General features: G+C 41.0%; 1 protein-coding gene across 3 annotated transcripts in view; it reads left to right on the top strand.

The window, feature by feature from the left end:
• cpne7 (copine VII) overlaps nucleotides 1-26,239 on the top strand; it is a 40,418-nt gene continuing 14,179 nt past the window's right edge. Inside the window, exons 1-12 of one of the 3 annotated variants that reach the window (XM_040011769.1) lie at nucleotides 1-3,346; nucleotides 4,285-4,352; nucleotides 4,467-4,797; nucleotides 10,197-10,379; nucleotides 10,641-10,715; nucleotides 15,515-15,589; nucleotides 21,641-21,724; nucleotides 21,820-21,909; nucleotides 22,135-22,233; nucleotides 22,441-22,527; nucleotides 22,819-22,878; nucleotides 23,492-23,625. In XM_040011769.1, coding sequence (XP_039867703.1) covers nucleotides 4,624-4,797; nucleotides 10,197-10,379; nucleotides 10,641-10,715; nucleotides 15,515-15,589; nucleotides 21,641-21,724; nucleotides 21,820-21,909; nucleotides 22,135-22,233; nucleotides 22,441-22,527; nucleotides 22,819-22,878; nucleotides 23,492-23,625 — 1,061 coding nt within the window. In that variant the 5' untranslated portion in view covers nucleotides 1-3,346; nucleotides 4,285-4,352; nucleotides 4,467-4,623. Of the gene's footprint in view, nucleotides 4,196-4,284; nucleotides 4,353-4,466; nucleotides 4,798-10,196; nucleotides 10,380-10,640; nucleotides 10,716-15,514; nucleotides 15,590-21,640; nucleotides 21,725-21,819; nucleotides 21,910-22,134; nucleotides 22,234-22,440; nucleotides 22,528-22,818; nucleotides 22,879-23,491; nucleotides 23,626-26,239 lie in introns of all 3 variants that reach the window. The other 2 variants (XM_040011767.1, XM_040011768.1) reach the window with 2 other exon arrangements.

Here is a 26,239-nt window from a genome sequence, read left to right as displayed (position 1 = left end):
GACAGTCAGGTTGGTTGGACAGGGGTGATTGATATGGCTGATAGGAGCTCAAATGGATGGTCCTGTTAGTCGTATGATCGGGTTTTGCAAAATAACCGATACACAGAGAAAAAAGACTTTAGAAATATTGCTGCCCCAACTAAATGGCTTATCTGCCATTTATGTGCAGTCATTTAATCAGGATAGACACATTCAACTATCACCGTGTCTCATTAATGGCCACTGGGATGAATTTCCTGTTTTACAATGCTGCATTAAATGCTTAACAAAATATAGATATTCTTATTGATTTCTGCCAGGAATCTCATTCCCTGCATTTCACCCATCCTGTGGATTAGGATAGAGGGCCCAGCCACCGGGCAGGAGAAGATTGTTAAGTCAATGTACCCCAGATCATAAAAAAGCCGCCCAGAGATGAGTGACTTTGTTTTTAGTTGATGGACAGAAATTCTTTTAACAACTTTAACAATCCCTTTAACTCCTTTATTGAGCAAGTAATCACACACTCACTACCTCAGATACACTTTTAAAGAATAAATCCATATCCCTATCTTACCTTAATCTATAACTGTAGCGTGGAGAGCTGAATGAGCTGAATGTCTTCTTCTTTTTTGCTGCTCAACAAAACATCTCACATTGACTGTTTGACGTCCAATTGCAGTCAGTGAGGCCGGGCATCCGGCAGTGTGAGCTTCTCTATGGTTTACCCTTTGTAAAAGGGGAACTGCAACCTTTTTGACCACAGTGTTAAAACGAGTCAAACATGACGCCTGGAGATTGCAGCTTCCATCACCGGTAAGAAAACTTTAGAATCAATAATGTCTTTGAAACCCTCTAAAAACCTTCCTGTGGACAGAAATACCTCCACTCAGTGGAGCTGCTGGTGGAAAATTTTACACAAATGCACTGAGGGAGCTTGACTAGACTAAAAAAAAAATGAGTGCACCAGACCATGTGTAGAGATCCTCCTATTTGGGTTATTGTACATGCAATGTGGTCAGCAGCACCAAGGCAAGCACTGAATGTGACTGGGGAGAAGCAGCAGGGGGACTCGGAATAGATAATCCATGTGTAAACGCAGGGAACGTCCTGTGAGGTGCTCAACCGACACAGCAGCAGCAGATGGTCGTTGTTTGGAGCTGTGGCGTAACAGGGCTCAGGTGTGTGCCCCAAAGCAGACGCTTAATACCACCTCTGAATACCCATGGAAGAAGAGGCAGTGAGGGTGAAAACTCCAGGAGAGATCTGCCTCTGTCGGAAAGCAGCCAGTGTGCGCGCGTTAAACACTGGCTGCTGATCCAGGCTTCTTTTGTCTGAAGTGCTTCACACGTAAAATCAACCTGAGAGCAATGCGTGTGCATTTTTATTTATTTACTTTGAATGAGTAACATGGTGATCATCTCAGCAGAGTAGTTAATTAGAAGCAGGGAGCCAAATGTTTTACATCTCATGCTGCTGGAATGATTTTATTGACCTGCCCATCTGCTTTGAAAGCCTCTCAAAGCCTCATATCCTCTTGATATAAAGACCAGATTTTAATGCGGCGCAAGTCAAATGAAAGCAAAGAATGTTCCACGTATCCGAAGGACATTTTAGCACCGTGAGGTTTAAAAAGCTTCTGGAATAAAATGTTAAAATGTGAAGCCTACACTTTACTTTTGTCATTCACTTTGCCACAATGACTAACAGCCAGCTGCACAAGTTGCTTTCAGACAGCTCGAACTAAGCTCTTACTTTGAGTTCTTACATTTTCTCTGTTTTCGTCAACTGCTTTGTCTCTCACGGCCTTCAGTGCTGTTTTGCAGAAACTCGAGAGCTGATGTTTTTTTGTCAGCGCCATGTATGAATGTTATGCAATATCTGGAAATACATTCAGGAAAATAATACATTTGTGGGTGGACTGTGAAAAGGTCCAAGCATAGACGCAGTGTAGAAACAATACATTATATAACATACACAGCTGTCAAGTGATTGAAAAACCACTCTGTGAATCAATTCATTGTCATTTTTACTGAAGGCAACTTTACACTTGACTTGGAGCATTTGTGCGTGCGTGGACTCAGCACATATTGTTTATTACTTGTGGGTGCATGTGTGTATTTAGCAAAGGCAGAAGAGTCACCTGCCTTTAGCTGTCTGCAGCTTCCACACGGAGATTTGATTGCGATGTGCTGCTGCTGGATGAGCAGTTCTTTTGAACTTCCTCTTGCAGTTTTATGTATGTCTGTTTAAAACCTGACAATACTACTAAAAGGATGAATCTCAGTGCAGAATGAATGGTTTCTGTTGAAAGACGGTCCCGTAAATGGGAAACACGCAGAGGAGGATGGCGAAAGGGGCACTATTGTGTTCACTGTTGACTCCAAAATTTTCATTTCATGTACTCTTCCTTGCTACAGCCCATCAGTTCATGCTCTGTCTGAAACATGCTTAAGGCCACCTTCCCTTTCGGTCAGCCCCTGTCCAAACAGAAAAGCAAGAGGATTGGGCTTCTGTTCTGAAAGCCAGATCTGTGTGCCTGAAATGGCCACTTTCAGGATGTCAACCCTCAATAACATCACAGAGCATCAAAGAGTAGAAAGAAAAATAAAACCGGTAATGTGCCCGAAGCCTGAGCTTCAGCTCACAGAGGTCACTTGCACATATGCTAACCACATTATTTTTTACCACTGCAGTATAGAAAATAAAGAAAAAACACAAATGCTGCATGCAGTTCAGCTTACATAAAGAAGCGTCTTTCCCCCTCTCGTTTGCACATATTTCAGTGCATCCTGCTCTTTCTATCCTCATAATCTTCAGTAAGCAACTTAATCCTGAGCGGGGAGGCTGCTGTAATAACTAGCTGAACATTTGGTCATAAACAGTAGTATTGTGTTGGAAAACAATCTGAATGGCATATCTGTCTAAATCCTGGTCCAAAATCCACAAAGGCAGCAGAGAATTAGCAGATAGAAATGAGCGACACCTTATGGAGGCGGGTTAAACATGAAAAATAATGCTATGTCTGTGTTTATAGACAAGAATTTAACTAAATCACTCAAGATCTACGCACGCCTCCACCTCAGGTTTTGAGCTTCCAGATCCCAGCATTTTCCCACAGCCTCTTTCCCCTACCTCTTTCTTTTATGGACTCGATTTCTAACTGAACTCAAAATAATCGAGTCCCAACGAAAAGCCCATCCCTTACATCAGCAGCTGGACTCTCTCCACTCCCCATCCCTACAAGCCGAGCCTACTCCCTCCTCACCAGTCTAAGCCAATGAGTTTCGGCGGAGAAAACAAAAATCAAGCAGTGTGTTATGGGAGCGGATTAAACAAGTGTGCTCAAGAAGAGAAACAGCTTCAGGTAGGAAGTGAGTCTCCCGCTTAACCCGACTGTAAGCGCAGTTTATCGGTTTGGTGAAGTGCCGCTGAGTTTTTGATCAGCTGCAAATAGTCTCGGAAGTGAGTCAGATGAGCCAGCGATACATGAGGCTGTGAAAGTAGACTGTTCGCTTCACGCTTTAACTCGTATTTAACTGTTGCTGTTATTTTGCCCTACTGAGCCTTGCCCGGTGTTGGGTTTTGAAGCTTGCAGATGAGCGGTGGCGTTTATTCACCGGGATAAAGTGTGAAGTAGCCGTTTAGCCGCCTTCCGTGTAAATTTCACCGGTGGATTGAGTAGAAGTTTGATTCATAACACGCGCGCGGTCGTATCTGGGAGCCTTTGATGCTGGCTCTGTTTTGAGCTTTCTGGAGTTCAGATTCATGCTTTGAGATAACATGTGGTTTCACAACTGGCTGAGAAAGACGCGTACGGGCGCTGTCCTCGGTGCTGAAAGCCAAGCGCCGAGTGCGCTGCACTTCTTCGTTTGAATTATAAGGATGTGACATTTACAGTGATATTAGAGGAAATTACAGCCCCACCTTTAAAGCATTCAGGGGGGGTTATTAGTTGTGCGAAACCGCCGTGTTCAAGGACACTTAAGCAGGGCGTACGCTGCCCATATTAAACCCATCAAAGTCCTTTCTTTGACTACTACCTGCTAAACCCATTGCCTTTTTGGATCCATGATTCTTTCCATCTACTTTCACGTATTTGCTTGTTGTTTATTAGGAGGAAATGCACTTTAAATCCTTTAAACGCATCAGCCATCTCATATTCAGTTCTTGAAACAGGATAAAATAGTGAAAATACCGGGAAATCTTGATACAGGTGGGCTCTCTCCCCTTTAAATATTGTAATAAAGCTCGTTAGAATAAGAGGTGGCACTCAGCTTGATCATCTTAAACGAATTTTTGCAGGAATTTGAACTAGACTCCTAAAGGCACAACCCTGCCATCTTCATGCCCTCTCTGTCGCTGTTACCAAGGTGAGATGATAACCCTCAGGAGGGGGGACAGCTCTGACAGGCAGCAATAACAGCTTGAGTTTGCTTTGGTCCCCTGACACTCAGCAAGAATCTCTGTTTTTCTTTTTTTGACAGCTGTACCAAGTCAAAAGGGCCCGTCTCCTGTGAGAGTGCCACGTCTTTACCGAGATCCCTCAACCTATCACTGGATTTTTCCATCCCTCAGAGCTACACCACAGCCTCACCTCGCACTGCTTCACTGGTTGGCAGATCTCTCTTGCCCTGAGCCAGGATGAATGATGTTCTGGAGGCCACCTCCCCTGCAACCAGCCTCAGCGGTCCAGCTACCTGTGTCACCAAAGTCGAGCTGCGCGTGTCTTGCAAAGCTCTGCTGGACCGAGACACTCTGAATAAGTCTGACCCCTGCGTCATACTCATGGTACAGAACGATGGACAGTGGATAGAGGTGAGACCTCATTTTATTCTTCAGTACTGGCACATATACAGGTGAGCCTCTGGGAGGGAAAAGTGTGACTAATATCTCCTCACTTAGCAGTCCACCTTCATTTATTAATCTCCCTGCCTGAGTCATTACCTGCATTATTTCAAGAATTGAAGTCTTGACTCACACATCAAGAGAGCTGAAATATTCAAATGCAGGCTCTTGAGGTGATTTAAATAACGTGTTTTCTTAATGTTATTAATGTTAATTGCACAGGGAAACACAGAGGAGACTTGCTCTCTTCCCTCCTTGTATCACAAACCTAAGATTAAAGATTGGTCATGTGTGAAATGTTGTAGATTGGGAGTGATATTGCTCTCTCTGTCTCTCTCCAGTCGTCACAAAATCTGTGTAGTCATACATGATCGACCAGGGAGATAAATCTGTTAATGGTTTGGTGAACTTGCAGCTGTTTTATTTTTTTCCCTTTCTTTTTATTTATTTATTTATTTTTTCTTTGCTCTTTTGGAAAAGAGCATGGCTTACACAACAGATGCCTGATTCAGAATTGAAAATGTCAAATGGAGTATACATTTGCAGTCATCACTGTCTGTCTCCACAATTAAAACAACTCGCACACAAATTGTGTTCGCTGCCCTGTCGGATTCACATTATGTGCAGTATAATTCACTTGTCTACATGGGTAAACAGTGGGTTGGTAATTTGCAGCATGATGAGATGTGTTCCAGCTGAAAATGTTTACTTTCTTGGTTTGGTCCCAAGCTGATCTGAAGTGTAGGCAGCGGCTCTCTCATTTCCCTGTTAATTAAGTCATTTAGTTCATGAGGGAGAGCCAAAAGGCAGGTTTCCGTTAAGTAGAGGATGTGTTAATGTGTGGCAGAGGATATCTAATTATATAGATTTTTTTCCCCTGCAACCCTTCATCTAGAAAAAGCCTCTGTTTTCAGGGAAATGGGAGATGATTAACCCTGACAGATTCCGGCCACATGGGAGTCATTTGTTGGAGGTGCGCACATTAATGTTTGGGCTATATGAATGTGGAAACCTCGAGATGCTATTTTTAGGTGGGGACGATAAAAACTTGCTTTGAAGTTGTCTGGGATTTAATTTGATGGGAGGGTGTTACATGAGATGACTGACCTGGGTTCAATGTGGCATGAATTTATGAGTGGCTATTTTTAGCTGCACTAACTGAAGCATATGCTTGACAAAAAAAATCAAATAATAGCGCCATCACTACAGCTCTATCTATCTATCTATCTATCTATCTATCTATCTATCTATCTATCTATCTCTATCTATCTATCTATCTATCTATCTATCTATCTATCTATCTATCTATCTATCTCTATCCATCCATCCATCCATCCATCCATCCATCCATCCACCCGAGTCTTGACAATCATAACAGTATTCACCAGTTGTCCAATGCTCTGCTGTCAAATCCCTCAGTTCTGGGCGGCACCATCCCGTCTGCAAATTGTTTACTTACGTCAACAACTGAGTAAGAAGCAGAGCCCACTCATATCGCCACCATATCACGCTCTTCCTATCATCTAAGCTCATGCTGCGTGGCCCCAGTGGCTTTTTAAACTGCACATATTTCCACTATTACCTTTTTTCACCACCTGCTCACGGGGCAAATTAGGAGGCAGGTTGAAGATCACATGACATGTGCTGCTTTCGCAGATTTGTCCTCTTCTTACGTAAACTGGACCCTGTACGCTTCTCTGAAAACTAGTTATTCCCAAAACTCGATCTCTAATTTAAGCTGCATCTATTTGTTATGATAAAACAGCCTAAATAATGCACTGATTATAGAAATGAATTTCCCATGTCAGGAATCTCTTTATAGTTTCTGGCCCCACACCAAAAGCAAACAGGCGTCATGCACAGACTAGCACAAACTACCCTATGTAGCTCTGATTAGCCTTTATCAACAAACAGACTCATCAGACTCATCCCAAATCTGTCCATCCAGATGGCACAAAGAGAGAAAGAATAGGCAAGAAAGGCCAGTAAAGAATAAATAGGAGTAAATGTGACAAAGGAGGCCAAGTCTGAGCTGGTAATTCTTTTTTTCTTTGCATTGCTTACTTTGAAACAATAAAGCAACACCTGCTTTTTATTATTGCTGTTAGCCAGACAGCTTTTCTGGTTATTAATCTAGAAGTCTGACATATGTTTAGGAACAAGTACATCCTTTCCCCCCCTGAATTACTAACCTGGAGCTGAATTACAAAAATAGAGGAAAATAAGATAAAAACTGACAATTGATCAGTTACATTATATTTGTGCAAAAAGTAAGTAAATAAAATGGAAATGGTTGGCCTCATGTAATCCTCTGTCTACAGATAAAACCTCCACCCCTCAAAAATAACACAAAATGTTTACATTATTAATGTAAATGAATAAAGCAGAGTCGATTATTCACACTGAAAATGTGAGTATCAGAACAAACTCCAATGATTACAGTGTACACGAGACAGGGAGTAACAGGTGGAATGTGACTTATTTAGCCCTTTAAAGCTCAAAACATTAAATAATTACCAGAAATGTCTTGAAAATTGATTTTTTAAATTAAATCTTCAGACAATTAAAACAAAAATTTGCATATATGAGTTTTAATTTGTATTATATTTGCTACTTCCAGCATTTTTAAAAAAAAAAATTACTGCTTAAAATTAACAATTAAAATAATTTAGAATACAATTAAAACATTGTGGAAACTCATATACACTGGGCGCTAACAGGTTATACAGTGACTCTGGTGTTTACATGCAAATGAAATGTGAAATGTCATCATGCAAAATTCAGCCTAAGAGAAGATCTTAAATGTTATCACAAGATCGACAACACTTGCAAGTGTTTGTGTTAAAACTTCCTGCATTTACAGTGAGATTTGACCTGCCCAGGAGGCACGGCAGGGAAAAACAAAACAAATAAACATGCAATGAACACTTTGCTGTCCATAAAGTACATTAGAGCAAAGCTGCAGTTTGCGAGGGAACACAAAGGGCAAACACCGGGCTTTGTGAAAGACTATGCTCTAGACAGACATGTTTGGCAAAGACCAAACACAGCTTTTCAGAAAAAGAACATCATACCAACTATGATGGAAGTGTTATATCGTGGGGCTGCCCCGGTGCCTTAGGGAACGGGCAGCTTACAGTCATTGATTCAAGTAAAAATCCTGCATCATAACAAAAAGTGCTTGAAGATAACATGAGACCAAAAGCTGAAGTTGAACCAGAAGTGGACCTTTCAGCAGGATAATGATCCTAGACGCACCAACAAATCAATAAAGGAACATCTCTGAAAGAAGGAATGGAGAAAGCGCAAGCAAGAAAACATCTTGCAGCTGAAGGAATTTTTTTTCGAACATTGAAAAACTCTGATCTCAGACACTGATTCACAACTGTGCAAAATACCCTAAGAGGTCATTTCGAGACCATTTTCTTTCTTTCTTTCTTTCTTTCTTTCTTTCTTTCTTTCTTTCTTTCTTTCTTTCTTTCTTTCTTTCTTTGGCAGAAGAATGGCACGCCCATTGATGTTGAGGTTGAATATTAACTTTATCTCTAGGCACAATTTAACATTTTATGTGTGTCCAAATATCAAAAAAGCCTACAATTTTCATTAGATGCACTTATTTGTTCACATAAAAAAAGCACAAAACCCCCATCAGGACTATAGGGACTCCAGTCGAATTATTCGTGCATGGGTGTTTTGGGCCCATGCCCTTCTTTATCATGTAAAGTGGCACCAATAAAGATGCTTCCGAGTAGGTGGGAGGCTTTATGTGGTTTGGGTCTCCTTGGAGGGAGGGCTCAGCTCAAGTTATTCTGAGTCATCCTTATTGTCCTACAATGAAACATTTCTATTCACAAATATGAGTGGGTTTCTTCCAGGTTGGTAACAACTCTGTTTACTGCGTGCGAGGATTCACTGAAAAGGATGACGAGGAAGTTTTATAACTTTCACAATATTCTATTCAATATCGTCGGTGTCCATTCAAATGTCTGAGAAATGCCACCAAGAATAACCTTAAATGTTGATGTATGAGTTTATTCGTGAAAGGCAGGATCTGAAGCTTTCCAAGAGAAAGCAAATTCCTTCCCTCAGTGCTGACTGATGTCTTGTGCAGGCTTTTTAATGATTTCCCATAATGTTCCCCCATGAAGAAAGTGTCACGGCTTATGCACACCTTGTCACGATGAAGACAGTCCATCATTCACTGTGGCAAAGATTATGCTTTAATATAGCATGCAAGAGGAAAGCTTCAGTTCCAATTATGTTGACAGCATCATTATTCTTTGGCATATTATTTATAAAAACCCTAAGTGGCTTCAAAAGGAAGAAAAAACCCATTTTAAATGTATAAATATTATATTTTTTCACAGATCTTGGAAGACTGGCATCACTCTAAAAATCACAAAATGAAGAAATACCTTTCAAAAGACCAAGAAAATCGATTACAAGAAGCTGTTGGCTTGTGATCTGAGATATTTGCTTGATGTTTGTGCTTTGATTTGTAGATTAGATGTATAAAATGTTGTGCGTGATGCAGGAATCATGCTTCTTATTCCAGTTCAGTCCTTCAGCTTATAGACTCTCCCAAAGCGAGAGATGAGAAATGGGAAAACACTGTCAACCGTTTGTAAAGTAATCAAAAGCAAAGTGTGGACCTGCCCCGCTGACAATGAAGAAATGACTTTGGACTGTGTCGTAGACGAATGCCATTGAAGCCGCTACGTTTGGATGAGCACTTAAACCTTCCTCAGTCCTTCATTTGCTGCTGATAGATCAGTTCCATATAATGCACCTTGGTGGGTCTTTTCCCTTCTGGGTCATTCAACTATTTACACATTTAGCTTTAAGTCCCAAACATCGCTTATCCACGCGCATTTGGTTAATCTTGGAAATTCGTGACAATTTTTTTCCTGTGTATATTTATTGTTCTTGTTAAATTTACCAGTACTAAAGTGCTGTTGACTTCAAAATGCTCAATGATGATTTGTCCTTGTGACAAATTGGGCAGTGTGGAAATGTTCATGGAACTGTGTGAGAGCTAAATTCTACATCATGAACAGATGGGGCCCCAGAGAGATCAGCTTTTCCTTGTCAGGCAGTCAAAGACAAGCATGGATGTTTCCTCTAAGCTGAGATTAAATGTCAGAGCCCTCCAATCATCTCTCGTATCATCCTCATGACAAACATAATAACGTCTGCCCTTCTTTGTAAAGAAGCTGGTTCTGTTTCTTACATGCGATGTAAAACACTATAAGACAGTCTGTCAAAGGGGGGCTTCATTTCTTTACAAATGCATGCAGTCTGTCATAATTAGGAACATTAGATAAACTAGTGTTGACATTCAAAAGTTCATTCATCATGTTCTCTCTCAGCTGGACAGGACAGAAGTGATCAAGAGCAACTTGCACCCAGTCTTTGGCAAGGTTTTCTCGCTGGATTACTACTTCGAGGAGGTTCAGAAACTGCGATTTGAGGTTTACGACATCCACGGCACTCACAGCATCGGAACCCGTGATGATGACTTTCTGGGAGGGGTGGAGTGCACTCTTGGCCAGGTAAACAGATGCTGCTGTCTTACTAACCCATTTTTGCCAGCTGTAGCTCCAGATTTGTGGTCTAATAACTGGGATTTGTTGGTGTAAAAGCACTAAAACATGCCCCCTTTTGTCTTTATTGGTAAATGGTGTATATTTGCTGCACCGCTTGCAATAAATGATTCATACTTATTAGTGATGCCAAAGGCTCAGATCTCTATATACTGCTGTTTGCCGCTGAGGGCTCAAGGCCAAACGTTTTGTTTATCTTGTTCTTTGCAGATAGTGGCCCAAAAGAAGATGGTGAAACCTCTGTTGCTCAAGTATGGGAAATATGCCGGCAAATCCACCATCACAGTAGGTTCCTGACATTGCGTGTGTAATGTTGCTGCTCTGATGAATGAATTAATTTGAACACATAACACATTAGCCCTGTGTTGCTCCTTGGTATCACTGTAGCGGTGTAATTTTATTTTATAAGTCAGACATCTTCTCTATGGTAGTGTCCGTTTTAGTGGCACGGAGAGGCATTCCCACTAAAGCGCACAGGGAAGCAAGAAAATCCATAAGAAATGATGAATGCACAAGAAATCATGTGACAAATGTGGAAGAGAATAGCTCTTGGTTCATTATCCAGCATCTTATAGTTAACAAGCCAGTGGCGGTAGCACATCAAAACATGACAAGGTAATCACGCAACCCTCCACTCAGGTCGGGAAATACACAAAAGAATCTCATCTTCTCCTTTCTCTAATGAATTCATGGTGGACAAGCTGCTGCAAAGTCTGACAGCGTTATTATCACCGGGCTGGACTGTCACACACAGTACAGATGTTCCGGTGTTTGCGTCGGTCTCCTGCATGTTTTTGGTGTGAGCAAAAGTACAAAGCGTGATTTAAATTCAGCCCCATCTTACACACACAGACAACAAACTTCACCTCCTTGGTTCTCTTCACTTACTGAATACATGCAAAAAAAAAAAAGAATCACTCAGTCTTTTGCCAGATTTAGAATTTATTTAAAAAGCAAATGCATTATGAAGCTCTCGAGGGGAATGGTGAGGATTCTCACAAAGGAATAATCTGACCATTTCATCTGCACAAGCGCAGAGAATTCAGTGCACAAGCACAATGCTGAACCATTATCCGTAATGCTGTAGTGGCACACGCATAATGGCATTAAAAACATGCCTTTGTCGATTTATAATAGTGTAGCTCTTCATTATACTTTACTTGCTACGCGTAAAAAAAACAAAACCGAAAATATTCTTACTGTAGCATATTATATGAGACACGATGGAGATAATGTAGGAGGTTTTTTTCTTTGTAAAAAAACATCCTAGATTTATAGACACATATTTGTACTTCTACACCCCCATTGACATGATGCATTATCGAACCCATGGGACCAGGATTAGGTAATGCATCAGGTATTTGAGGTTACATAATTACTAGTTAAATTCAAAGTCAGACCCTGTGGATCTCACCTCAGACAACGTTAAGATAAGTAAGAGAATGAACTGAGAAAGTATACTTTTGCCATATAGTTAGGTAGTGAGCTCAGGAGATCCACACCAAAAATGCCTGTTAGCATCTACTGTTTGCAGTGTGCCCATTAATGTGCAGACAGCTTGCTGCTGCTATACAGCCTGCTCTATTCTTTACCAAACAAATATATTTTCATTGCTTTTCATATGCAAAAGCATGAACCTGCTCCTTTCTGTGCTCACTGTATTGTTGCCTTATGTATAACAAGCAGCAAAAACCATATCTTCAAGCGCGAGACAGAAGCTGTTTTCAAGCATGACTCCCAGAAAATGTGCAGGGAATCATGTTGGGGCAACGTCTGAAGTTGCCCTTTCCCACGTGAGTGCTACCCCATGCTGTCATGTGTCCTGCTTCCTGGAGGTGTGAATTCACCAGGCAAATAGTGCACTCTTCTTTTTGTGCACTCTTCTCACATATCTTCTGCACTTTTGAACAAACATACTTCTTAATGTTTATTAAAGGGCAGAGCAGGTGTGTTTCAGCTAAAAGCCTTCATCAGTGCAACTGGACTTAACAGTTGTAAAGACAGCTGGCTGGTAAAGGCTGCTTAATGTCGGATCCGACTGCTTCAGACATTTAGGGTCTCAGGCTCAACTCTTTTGGGTGTGAAAATGTCTGTAGCCACAGGCAAATCCTCATTCTAACTTTAATACTATAATCCTTAAACAGCCATTAAAATAGATCACAATCTACTCACACTATACTACTTAATCTGCTGCCCTGGCAAAGATGGAAAGAGCACACCTGCCTACACCTTTTACAAAGATTTTACATGGTAGTTGTTCGTGTCAGGACAAACTGGGTGATAAAAAAAAAAAATAAAGCCTTTCCTTCCCTGTCATCACTGTCAAGCGTTGTCTAGCCCTGGGCATGCTTACTTTAGAGCCACAGTTCTGGCAATTTGATGTAATGTTGCTGCCAGTTTAACACAGAGAAGCAGAAAGCAAAGCCTTGTGTTCTGTGAGGTGGACAGACAGCACAATGGGAGCAGCAGAAGGTGCACTGTGTTTCTTACAAGCTGAACTTTTTCCTCTCTAAACAAATGTGGAAAGTGGAAAAAAATCTGATAACTAGCACAACTTTACTGTTTTGTTGTGGTAACGTTTACATCTATAACAATGTAAATTCACAAGTTGAGGTGATAACCTGACACATCAGTAAGCTTCTAGCTAATGTGTCTCTCCACGCTCTGGTTTAATCCTACACCAAGTAAAAGCCACTCCAAGAAAAAATGCTAATGATCACAACGAGCTTCAACTATTTGTTTTTACAATAAAAAACATAGAATTATGTGCATATGCATGTGCACAGAAATATTACTGTTACAAGCAAGCAGGTAGACTGCAACCTGTAATTTGCATTTACTGTGTAATTTTTTACAAATGTAAGGTGTCATTTACAGAGTATAAAATATGTAGGCACTGTAGAACAATGTAGCAGCATTCGAAGGATTTCAAATAAATAAGAAACAAATCAGTAAAGACTAGCTTTGGAGTATTCTGAAAGAAAGTAGAGATCATTTATACTACAAGCCAGTCATTTTATTATATTTTGCTTCCAGGGAGTCAGAGTTTCTTGTTAGTAGTCTTGAGGAATCATTTCCCAGGTTTTCTGAAGGTCTTTCACAATTTCTCTTTGGAGGCTGCTTTTCCACTGGTTTTTAGTTCAACCTAACTATTTTCAGAGGACTGTTTTTGTTTGTTGAGCCATAAACACCGACCTGAATCTTTCAAGTGCAAAAAAAGATTAACTCAAGGGATTAACCAATATATTGTCTACACATAACAGACAGCTAAAAGAACCCAACCATTTTTAACTTGTAGCCTGTCACAAAAACACATTTAGTCAAAGAAATGTTTCAATTTCTTTAACTTAATCAACTAAAAATGTCAAAGATAATAAAGTTTGACAGGCACAAAATAGTATTTTTGCACTAGTAAGGTCATTGCTCAGGTTAACACAGACAACTTGGCATATCTTGTAATCATCTACAGTTTCTCCTTAAAAGATTTAAGGAAACTGGACATGTGGGAGTCAAAATCAAAGGTTTTGGGTCTAAAAAAAAAAAGATCTACAGCAGATGAACCTTCCAGTCTGGTCCTTCCAAAGACCTGAGAGATGCATCTGGCCCTTCAGGTGATCCATCTGCTTTTCACTGAAGCTTCATCAGAAATGGTCTCTGTGGATCTGTGGCTGTCAAGAAGCCATTCTTAAAGAAGGGAAACAGGGAGAAAAGGCTGAGGTATGAAACTTACACAAGAATTGGATTGAAAATCAGTGGCAACAGATCTGATGGAGTAATGAATCCAAATTTGAATTTTTTGTTTCAAACCATTATCAGTATGTATGGAGAAGTTCAGGAGAGAGGTACAACAGTGAGTGTCTGCAGCCATCTTTAAAACACGGCGGAGGCTCTGTCACGGTTTGGGCTGCATTTCACTAGGTGGTGTTTGAGATCTTTTCAAAATTGATGGAAAAGTGCCGGCAGATTTGGATAGATTCTGGATTTCATCATGCAATACCATCCCAAATACACAACCAGTAAAGATGACATGGGTAAATTATCAGTCAAGAATTTATCTCCCCAGAGCTCCACAGAAATTACTAAAGGAGTGTGCGATCATTGTGACAGAAAACAGAACAAAATTTATAAAGTAGAGCTTTGACTATCATTTAAGAAGCCCGGAGAACTATTCCTGAAGACTACTTAAAGGAATGAAAGGAAAGCTTGCCTAAGAAAGTTCAGACTAAGGATAAGTGGTGCTCATACCAAATATCCACATCTGTTTGCACGTGTTTCAATAAATGATGGCACTTCTCATTTTCCTAGCAAACAATAAAGAAATGAGGGGTGACTCTGCACTCTTGTACAGTGCTGTAGTTAAGTGATGACTAACTTTGGAGTATTTTTCTGATGTTTTTTCTTCTTGCATTTTTACTCACTCATTCTTCTTTTCACCTACTGGTTAAACGTTTTACAGGACTTCACTCTAAAATCACTTTCATTTGCAATTGAAAATCAAAACAGTACAAATACTCATTATAACTGATGATAGATATTTGAGTCACACAGGGGCATTTAAGTTTTACAAGAGTGGAATTTTATTTGCCGTGTAATTTGTGGATTTGTCTGTTTAACTTTGCATTGACGTAAACGTCTCTTTTATCCTTAGGAGAGTCTTTTTGGATAGCATTTACATAGCTTTTAAAAATCTCTTTTCCAAAGAGCCTCACAATGTGTCTGCCCGTTCCCACATTTATGCACATTCACACAGTGATGACAGAGAGCTTTCATAAAATTACTCATCAGGAGGATTTTGAGCTTCGGTGTCTTGCTCAAGGACACTTTGAAATAAATGCACGATTCACTCCAGTAGCTAATGCAATAAAAAAAAAATGGAGCCACTAATTATTGGCGATAGTTTGTTATAAATGCTGACAAATGATATTGTATTGATATTCTGGAGCTTGAATCACGACAGTCATGTTTGCGAGCTTTAAGGTCGTGTTTTGGAAATATATATCACAGTCTTAAGTCACATTTCTTTTAACAGTAATAATAGAAATGCAAACACAAAAACATCACTGCCAAATTCTTTTTCCTTCTAGGTGCACGCTGAGGAAATTTCTGGCAACAACGGATATGTGGAACTCTCCTTCTGTGCCAAGAAGCTCGATGATAAGGTGAGAGGAGTACACGTTTTTGATTGAAACACCAACACAGTTGTTTTATTAGACACGGTTTAGAAGCATTAGATGGTGAGTAATATGAGAATCCTCCTGTCATGATACTGTATAGGCTAAGAAATCCATCCACAGTAATTCAATGGCATTAAATTTATGCTCACAGAAGGGAATATTTTCTCACAAAAAATCATGCTGTTATATACAAATTATATTAGTATTCAGAATTATTTGTGTTATTAAATGTTGATCTACTTTAAAGCTGCATATCACTGACCTTAGCTTCTCCTGGACTCAAGCTGTCAGACTTTGCTGAAGGCATGTTTCAATCAAAAAGAGAGCGGGAGTTTACATCCAGTTACAACTCTGATGATCTGTAGTCACACCATGTTCTCAGGAACGAGCCTCGGGACTCAAGACTCACAGGTTGCCCTTTGATTTCCAGCTCTATTTGGAAAAAAATTCAAATTTTCTACAGCATGTGCATTTATTTTTGGAATTCCACTCTGAATTTTACCGCCACACTGACAGTGAAATTGAACCCGACTCCAACACATGGAGTACAAAATAATAAAAATAAATCCTTGTTGTGAAGTCCATTTTCTCCTCCTCGTAATGGCTGCCCCAAGTCTCCAGTTTCTGTTGAAATGCTGGAGAAACCACTCTAACCCAAATAAATTACTTTTACTTTTAGAGAAATGATGTGCAATCACGTGCCACTCAGATGCAAAAGTGTTCATTTGCTCTGAACAAACAATATAGACTGTGATTAGATACTGATTTTATTTAGGAGCAAAGACAATTTAATTTTGGTTCCAAAAATAACCCATTCTATGTTAGCGAGGAGACACCTTTTGAAAGAACTGAACATCATTTATTAAGATACAGAAGTCAATTAATAACCTATTTGGTGATTAGACTCTGAGGAAACATCATAGAAAGTAGTCCCAGCAGTGATAGGACAGGACCCAGTGGAGTCTGGATGCTGATGGTGGTGAAGACAAAGATGAAGACAGACATGCTTGGATGCAGCTCTGAGTGACCAGTGTGAGGTGGAGATGGAGAGATGGCGGATTGGGATGTAAAACTCATTTTACACTGTGGGCCACATAAAGCCCACTTTATCATTTACTTTGGTGTAGATAAGGGGAGATCTTTATCAGCAGAGAAGCTGCAAAACTTTTAAGAATACAGTTAAAAATCCCAACAATACATCTTGCTTCACATTTTCCAGTGGGCCTGATTAGAGTCTTTATGGGGCCGATTCTGGCCCTGGGGCCTTATGTTTGACAACCCTTGACTACACTCATGATGTTGACAGGATGGGAAAGGGGAGCACTCAGGAAAGCAGACAAAAGATCACAGATTTTTCTTGTTGAAGTTACATATAAGCTTAATTTTTTAGGATTGTGGGCATAACTTGGTTTGGATATAAGAGGCAAGCTGGTTGTAAGAAATTTTCCATCATTTTCAAAACATGCCTCTGAACAGTGCTGGCATCTCTAAAAAAAAAATTGCATTTCTTCAGTGTCCTCTGCTCAGATGGGAGGAGATAATGTTGCAGATATTTGTGTTAAAGCTGGGGTAGGCAGGCTGTTGTTGGCATGAGTGGAAACCAAAAATCCATAGCAAGTTTTCAGCATATTGTAATTCAAGTCAGAGACAGAACGAGAATGGAGACTTTGGTCGGTGCCAGCTGTCTTCGGAGCAGATCAGGATAGTCTTGTTGTGGTGCAATAGGTTAAGTTCAAGGCTTTCACCTGAGAGATGATTTTTTTAAGTGATACTCATTGGGGATGCTTAATGTAGAGCTGCAGGAGAGGTGTTGTCTATTTTGAAATTGTGGTGTTTTTTATTAGATAGAAAAAAAGAAAAGAAGTTACGACTGGAAACCTTCTTTATATTAATAAGGCAATTTTCCCATTCGTGAAACAGTAGATACCCCAATCAGCACAATGTATACATTTGACCATTTTCTTCACAACTGTAAAGGTTGCAAAGCAAATATTGGAAAGAAAACCCCAACAGTCAGATAAATGGCTTTGAGCAAGCACTTGGCAATGGTGGGGAGGAAGAGCTTCCTATTAGCAGGTAGAGACCAGGCTCAGGGATGGGCAGCTATGTACAGCTACCAGCTGGGATGACAGGAGAAAAACAGTGAACACAGAAAGGCAAGAACAAAAACTGTGGCAGAAGCAAACTTAGTATATTTATATTTATCGAGCTCACATACCGAGGTACATGTGGAGTCATGTCCCTAACCACATGGTCAATGAAAAATGTTTCATGTAATCCAACCTATTGTAGGTTATGCAGGTACTACAAACACATTCTGGGCATCCTCCAAAAGAACCTCATGAATGCCCTGATTTTTAAACTTCCATAAACTTATTACAGCTTATCAGTGTGGAGGACTTGAATAAATTGCACGCGCACACAAGTACCGTATGCGTATTTAAAAATAAAGCGGGAGCAAACCTGAGTTCGGTACCTTACTCACATTTTTATTACCAGTAATCGTCATCATCAACAACACACAAGCATACAAGTGTGCGTATTTAAAAATAAAGCAGGAGCAAAACAAAGTTTGGTACTCACATTTTTATCATCAATCAAACCCATCAAAGTCCTCATCCTCTGTGTCTGAATTGAACAGCTGCGCTAAATCTCCATCAAACATGCCAAGTTCACTTTCTTCACCGTCAGAGTCACTTTCCGTGCCGTGCGGCTCCTCGGAAATGATGCCGGCTTTTGCGAAAGCTCGAACAACAGTGCCAGCAGACATGTTAGTCCAAGCATCTACAATCCATTGGCAAATTGTGGCGTAACTCGCCCGGCGCTGCCTTCCACTCTTGGTGAAACTGTGGTCTCCATCGGTCATCCATCGCTCCCAGGCCGCTCGCAGCCTTACTTTGAACGGGCGGATCACACCGATGTCCAGCGGTTGGAGTTCCTTTGTCAGGCCTCCCGGAATGACAGCAAGCTCACAGTTCATTTGTTTCACTAGTTTTTTCACATCGGCTGTGAGATGGGCACGCATAGAGTCACAGATTAAGAGCGATGGTGATGCGTGGAAAAAAACCACCTGGTCTCCTTACATACACCTCCCTCAGCCAGTCTTTCATCATTTCCTCATCCATCCAGCCCTTTTCATTTGCCTTAATGATGATTCCTGCTGGAAACTTCTTTTTAGGCAAAGTCTTTCGCTTAAAAATCACCATAGGCGGCAGTTTCTGTCCATTAGCATGGCAGCCAAGCACAACAGTAAAAGAAGACTTTTCATACCCCGTTGTGCGTATCGCTACCGTGCTGGTCCCCTTCTTCTCCACAGTGTGACTCACCGGGATGTCAAAAGTGAGCGGGACCTCGTCCATGTTTGTGATGTGGCTGGGCTGGATGTTTTTGTCGCCGATGTGTCTGCTACGGAAGATGGCCAGCTTTTCCTTATAATCCGCTGGAAGTTGCTGCGCTACCGTAGTCCTGGTCCGGATGGAAAAATGGCACCGTTTCATAAAACGAAAGCACCAAGACGGACCTCCTTGGAAATGTTCAATGTTCATCTCTTCAGCTAGTGAAACTGCTTTTAGCCGAATGGTGACCGTCGAAACGCTTCTCCCGCTCGTTCTTTGCTCGATGATCCACCGCTCGAGTCTTTCCTCCAACTCGGGCCACCTCGCCTTATGTCCGCGGAAACTCAGCTGCGTTTTCTTGACCTGCCGGAGCTTGTTTTCTAGCTTCCTCCATTTGCGAACCATCGATTCGTTAATCTTAAATTCTCTCGCCGCTGCTCGATTTCCATGTTCCTCCGCATAGCTGATGGCCTTCAGTTTAAACTGTGCTTCATAAGCGTGTCTCTTTGCCATTTTCAGGGTTGTTAAAACAACGATGTTCCACATAATGCACATACCTGTTCTTTTATACAGGTATGTGCGATTGATAAATTGCACTGTTGACACTCAATAAGAAAACCAACAATCAGTATGGGTCAAGATGCTGTAACAAAGGTTTTTATTTCAAGCTGGGTTACTACAGCTCGTATAATCAATCCTATAAAAAAAAACCAAACGTCAGAAGTTAAGGAGTCTCGCTATGTTGGTGTGGCAATCAGCAAACTGATACGCTGGGAGTGTACTTGGACTGAATGACCCACACTCCACTCAAAGTAAACCCACAACTTCCAGCATAAAATACCCAAAGTAATACCAGTACCACCATAAACATAAAATATTAACAGAAAACAATAACCTCCCACAGTAGGAGCCACAGCACTAAATACAAATAGAAGCTGTTTATTAGCACTGCGCTAGAGTTTACCGAAAATGAGAAATAAAATGATGTAAAGTGAACACTTGTTGGGCAACCTTCACTGCACCTTGAGACTGCCACTGGTCCAGGATCGTGATGTTCAAAAAAAACGAAACTACTTATATACTAATTATTACTACATTCACGCCCCAGCACCCCAGGTTGCACATACATCCCTACGGTAAAATAATCCCAGCTGAAACAAGCTAATAAAGGTAAAACAGCAGGAATAAAACTAACCCACCTAATGAGCCTCTCAAAGGGTCAGGTGCTCTCACCTTGGGCCCCTGAATTGTGCCTGGGTCTTAGTGCCCTCCTGCTACAAGTGACAGGGTGTCTTCTTAAGTAGTTTTTTTTAACAAAATAAATTAGCTGTGACAGGCAGCTTGCATATAGCAAATTATCTAACAAGGACAACAGATGATGACTGAAGCATGACTCTTTCTAATGAGCTGCTCATCAGTTGCATCCCCTCAACCTGCTGTAAATACTGAATGTCAGCCTGTTCACGTTGCTGAGCAGAAGGATTAATTAGGAGGCATGATAGATGGTGGTAACTGCTAATGATAAACATTACAGTTATTGTAAACCTGAAATTGAATTTTGACATGTTTGCCTCATGAGTCCATGCTACTGATGCCACTGGCTAGTGGTTGTCATGGCAACAAAGTAAGGATCTTACAGCTCTTTTTTTTTTTTTTTGCTCCTATCCCTCAGGAGATGTATCTGGCTAATGTAGCGGGAAATGCATCTTTAACCGTCTCATTCGCTGTACACAAAACTCCCCCTCACCCACCCAGCCGACACAGGCACACAGAACGACACAGACACGCAGACGCACACACAGTAATTATTTGTTTTCCTCCCAGAAGAATCAATTGACCTCAATAATCAGTGTTGCCTCTGCTCTCAGACGCCTGAACTTGAGACTCAGGGGATGATTCAAGGCTACCACAAATAACTATAAAAGATGCAAAATGTTCCACGTGTTTTCAGTTAATTGGGGCATTTACTAACACTGAAAATGGACACAAACACTAGTGAGTTGATCTGAATTCATCGTGTTCATTACAGCCGATCGCCGGGGCTGTTTAAAATGCACTTTGCGCAAGTTGCAACACGCGAAGCAAAGCGCAAATACTTTGCTAATGAACTTCAGCCGTAGCATGTTCAAGCTATTTGCTGAAGGAAAATGTCAATACTTGAGTGAAAAATCTATGGCATAATTTAGATGCTTATAAAAGATTGACCCTTTCCTCAATGATGTCTTATTCAAAAATTCCACCACGCTGCGTCTTCCTGACCTTTAATCATGCAGAGAGTTAGCTGACAATTATTCCTCCTGCAATCAGCAAACGATGAATTAGTGTCTGCAGACATTTGTACAAATCACCTGGACAAATACTAAAAGCATACTGAGATATCACAAGCACTCAAACCCGGGTGGAAATCGTCACAGCTTCATTGTAAACGGTAGCAAACGCTTGAAGAGACTGCAAATTGAATTAAACCAAATCCTTTCTGTTAAATGTGATATTTCATATCTTTTGATCTAACAGACATTGACCTCTGCGAGAGTCCATGAATGAATAAAGCTAAAAAAGAAAACCAGAGAAATACTAGTTTTATAGACTTTTCCTTTTTTGATTTACAGCAAGTAAAGGAAGAAAAATCTTTCCTGAAACTGGTTGTTTCTCACCTCCAGATCTAGTGGGTTAGTCAGTTTTGTCTTCTCTGTTTCTGCAGGATCTCTTCAGCAAGTCGGACCCATTTTTGGAAATCTATCGAATCAATGACGATGAAACCGAGCAACTTGTTTACAGAACTGAGGTAACCTTACCACATTCCCACCCCGGTTTCATCGACAGCTTTTAATGTGTTTCTAACACTTTACTTCTGTTGTTATTGTACTTGTTCTCTAACAGGTGATTAAAAACAACCTGAATCCAGTGTGGGAGCCCTTCAAAGTGTCACTCATATCCCTGTGCAGCTGCGATGAAGACCGGAAGCTCAAGGTAGGGAACGTTTTAGAACTGTGACTGCAAAAACCACAGTCAGTGAGTCAGAAACTGCATGACCAGCATGATTCAGCTGGGGTCAGCAAACAGGGCAGAACACTGAAAATACATCACTTTGATTTGTATATGGATTTTCTATGAGTATACCTGGGATATATGAATGAGTTGTTGTATGTCAAAAGTAGTAAACAATGTCTGTATGTGTGTGTGTGTGTGCCACAGTGCCTAGTGTGGGATCATGACTCCAGGGGGAAGCACGACTTCATTGGCGAATTCTACGCCAGTTTCAGGGAAATGCAGAAAATTTCCAGTGGAAATAAGGTCAGTGAATGGAGAGGTGGAGCAGAGCGGAGGGGAGGGGAGAGACAGCTGTGTAACAATTTTATCCTTTCCCAATGTGCCTCTGATTTTTCTCTGCTGAAATCCAGCACACATGGAAGGAAAAAACAATGTCAGGCTGCTTTGATATGTTCAAAATGCCACAAGTTGTTGCTTTTGTTCTTTGTCTTTCACTTGCTTTTGTTCAAGGTGTCGTGGGACTGTATGAATCCTAAGTACAAACAGAAGAAGAGAAACTATAAAAATTCAGGAGTTGTCATTCTCACTGACCTCAAGGTAGGAAACTCCTGCAGAAACATGCTTCAGAAGAAGCAACACCCTAGAGAGAATCAGTCAGTGTTTCATTCTCTCAGTTTACAAAGTGGTATAGACACTGCTGCTGTTTCTGTTACTGTTTTATAAAGGGAAGACTTTCCAGAGCATTTTTAGTCTCCACTACATTTTCAGCATACAGCACAACATTTTTTTTTACCTTTATAGCGAACAGATTTGGTGTGCTTTAATGACCTGGTGACATCATAACTTCTGCGGTTTTGCCTGAAAGATGTGTGTTTTTCTGCCTCGCAGCTTCACAGAGTCTACTCCTTCTTAGACTACATCATGGGAGGATGCCAAATTCACTTTACGGTAAATTAAACCGACTGTCTTTAATGACTGCTTCGCTGTCACTGAATGCTGTTAACTGCAGCCTAGTTTCATGACTTACATATTGTGCTCGGCACACCGATCATGTTGCTACTCGATGAAGACTTTGGTACGTTTCCTTCTTTCCTGACCTTTTTGTTTGTGCACACATAGCTTTCTTGGAGGCAGTTTCATGAAATAAATTCAAATGTTCTGTAACTCTTGCCCTTTGGTTTGCCCTCTGTAGTGCACATTCTCGCTCTCTGGCTGGATCAGAGAAGTAATGCATGTTAATCATGAGGACTGCTGTGGTAGATGCAGTCCTCCCTTGTTGAAATAGCTAGCTGCTTGGATCTACTGTGTATGGGAGGTGATGCTGCTTCAGTCTATGTGGGCGTAAAAAAAAAAGAAGCAAGTTCTTACCTCTGATCATGTAATTTATACCGCCATTAGGTTTATTTCAGGCTCCCTCACTCGTAATGGCTCGGAATATAATAAGCAGCCAAGCAACCAAGTAAAAGTCTTTGCAGGAAGTCAAGTGCCAAAAGAAAAGCTTAACTGATTCTGATGAACTGTTCATGTTGCACACTTTGCAATTTCTTTCTCTTCCCACCAGGTTGCCATTGACTTCACAGCCTCCAATGGAGACCCCAGGAACAGCTGCTCCTTGCACTACATCAACCCTTACCAGCCCAACGAGTACCTAAAGGCTCTGATAGCTGTGGGGGAGATCTGTCAAGACTATGACAGGTTTGTCAATCTTTTGTTTCTCAGAAAAGGCTTTTTGTGGCCTACAGGGACTGTCACTATCTCCTGTTGTGAAGCAGAGCTGCAGAGTGCTCCTCACATGCCATTTTAGTGGAATCTCTGCCAGTGAAAGGAGCCACTCCATCTGATCCACAGCATTAGGACTGTAATGGAAACAGTGCAGTGTTGAAACAGAAGGGCAGAGAACCCTGCAGGTCATTATAGCTTTGCTTGCCAGTTTTTTGTGACGCTATGGGAACCGAGCTATTGACCACCGGCTCCTTTCCCTCGCATTTATTCCTTCATTGAAATGAATTTGGCACTTTTAATTTTCTCTAACAGACGGGTTGCAGTTTTAAGAAAAAAGTCAGCTGGTAACTTGCAGCTTAAACACCGTCGTTCACGATAGTAAATACATTTTAATCTTCTATAGACGAGAAAACTGTTTGTACCTGGAAAAACTAGAGCAAGTAAATTTTTGCCTCTGCTGGCATTATTTATGCATGAGGCTAATCTGGGGCTTGAAGATGGGTCTTGGTGGCAGCAGTCAAGGACACTTATGCAGTTTTGTGGATGTACTCCTTTACGGTCATTTTGAATCAGGCAATTTCAAAGTAAACATCAGTTTTCTTCCCTCTGCCTGTGTGCGAGATAGGTGACATTCTGACCTTTTTCACCCTGTCAGCCACAGGCATTTAAATCTTGCAGACATCAGATTTTGATGGACAGAGAGTTCTTACCAAATATGGGGATTTCTTTCAAATCCATTCAGGCGTCGTAGATTGAAAAATAAATAAAATGAAGTGACACTAAAGTGTTTGGGTTAGAGTTGAACCCGGGCCATTGGATTTAGCCTGAGCACCCTGTAAACTAAACTGGCGCCCAGTTTAGGCACACTTGTTCTGGTAATGCAAATATCTAATTAGCCAATCACATGGTAGCACCTCATTCAAGCATATAGACAAGCTGCTGAAATTCTAACCAAACATTAAAATGGGGAAGTGGGAAGTGAGGAAGTGACTCTAAACCTGGCATGTTTGTTGCTGTTGAGTATTTAAGAAAATACTGATTTATTGGAATTTGAATGGTCCAAAATATCCAGTCAAGGGCAGTTCTCTGGGTGAAAATGCGATGTTGATGAATAGCCAGAGTGCTTCCAGCTGATAGGAATGCAACAGGAACCCTTCAAACAGGACACCAGGTACCACTCGTGTCTCAAAGAACAGGAAACTGAGGCTACAATTTGCACAAAATTGGATAATAGAAGACTGAAGAAATGTTGCCTGGTCTGACGAGTCTCTATTTTTAATGCAACATTCAGATGGCAGAGTCAGAATTTGATGTAAACAACATGAAAGCATGGACCCATCCTGCCTTGTGCCAACATTTCAAGCTCCTGGCGGGGGTGTAATGGTTTGGGGGATATTTTCTCAGCACACTTTGGGCCTCTTAGTCCCAACTGAGCACCATCCTACCCGAGTACTATAGCTGACCATGTCCATCCCTTTATGACCACAGTGCACCCATCTTCTGAGGATAAAACACAATGTCACAAAGCTCAGATTAGCTCAGACTGGTTTCTGGAACATGGCAGCAAGTTCACACTTTAAGATGCTATGGAACAGGAGATTCTCATCATGGATGTGCAGCCAAGAAAACTTTTATCAAAAAAACTAAAAACTAAAGACATCTCCGTGTGTACCTTCTGTTATTTCATTATTTTCTATACAGTGCTATGTTGTTCCTGCCATGTTGATCAAATCATAATCATTCTTATGTAACTTTCATTTCCTGCCACGTAGCTGCTAAATATTTTTATTCTTGCGTGTCACAGGTAGTAGCCTAACTCTACCTGTGAGCATGTGGTGCTTCTTGCTGTCGTGCTGTTTTACATGTCTGTCATAGTTTCTTTGCTCTCATGGGAAGCTGCATGTGGCTGCTTCTCCTGTGGATAGCTGACTGATACAGTTTCTTCTCAGCATCTGTTGCAGCGATTGGTCCTCCTTCTTAGCTCGCACAGGCTCATTACCCTGATACAGACGAGCACATGCTGAGATAGGGGCTGACACCAGGATAGCAGGCACTTCAAAAAGAAGTGGGAGGCATTATGGCTGGAGAAATAACAGCATGGTGTAGAATCTGATGTAAAGACAGAGGTGGTGCAGCATGAAGCCTGTTTTCCTCTGAGGATTCCTCTTACTGTAAATACTGGTTGATGTACTGTAGTTATAATGTTTGACTTCAGTCACATGTATTTTTAATGACTGGCCAACAGAGCACAAATATTACAGTATCGATGTGTAAAAAATATCTTTAGTAGACTTGCAGGTATTTGCTAATTAATGAAAAATAATTTGTGATATTATCTGTTTTGGAGAAAGACCCTCTCATCTGTCAAAAGTAAGCCAGATGAGGATTAACACCCCAACTCCTGATTTATGCAGATCCTCCTATTGAATATCAGGAGCACTGTCTGGCTAATTATAGCATGCAAGCGATAGCGCCGGAGACACTGAAATCCTGCCTCTGAATTTTCAGTTCATCTTTGTGGCTTTATCGCATCCATGTTTACACTGATGCACACCAGCATCATACATGGAAACATGTCTCTGGGCCA

This window comes from Simochromis diagramma, unplaced genomic scaffold (assembly GCF_900408965.1).
Source record: "Simochromis diagramma unplaced genomic scaffold, fSimDia1.1 OVJJ01000603.1, whole genome shotgun sequence".
NCBI classification, from domain to species: domain Eukaryota; kingdom Metazoa; phylum Chordata; class Actinopteri; order Cichliformes; family Cichlidae; genus Simochromis; species Simochromis diagramma.
The sequence above is the reverse complement of the archived record's forward strand: the minus strand, read 5'-3'. Positions and strand labels throughout refer to the sequence as shown.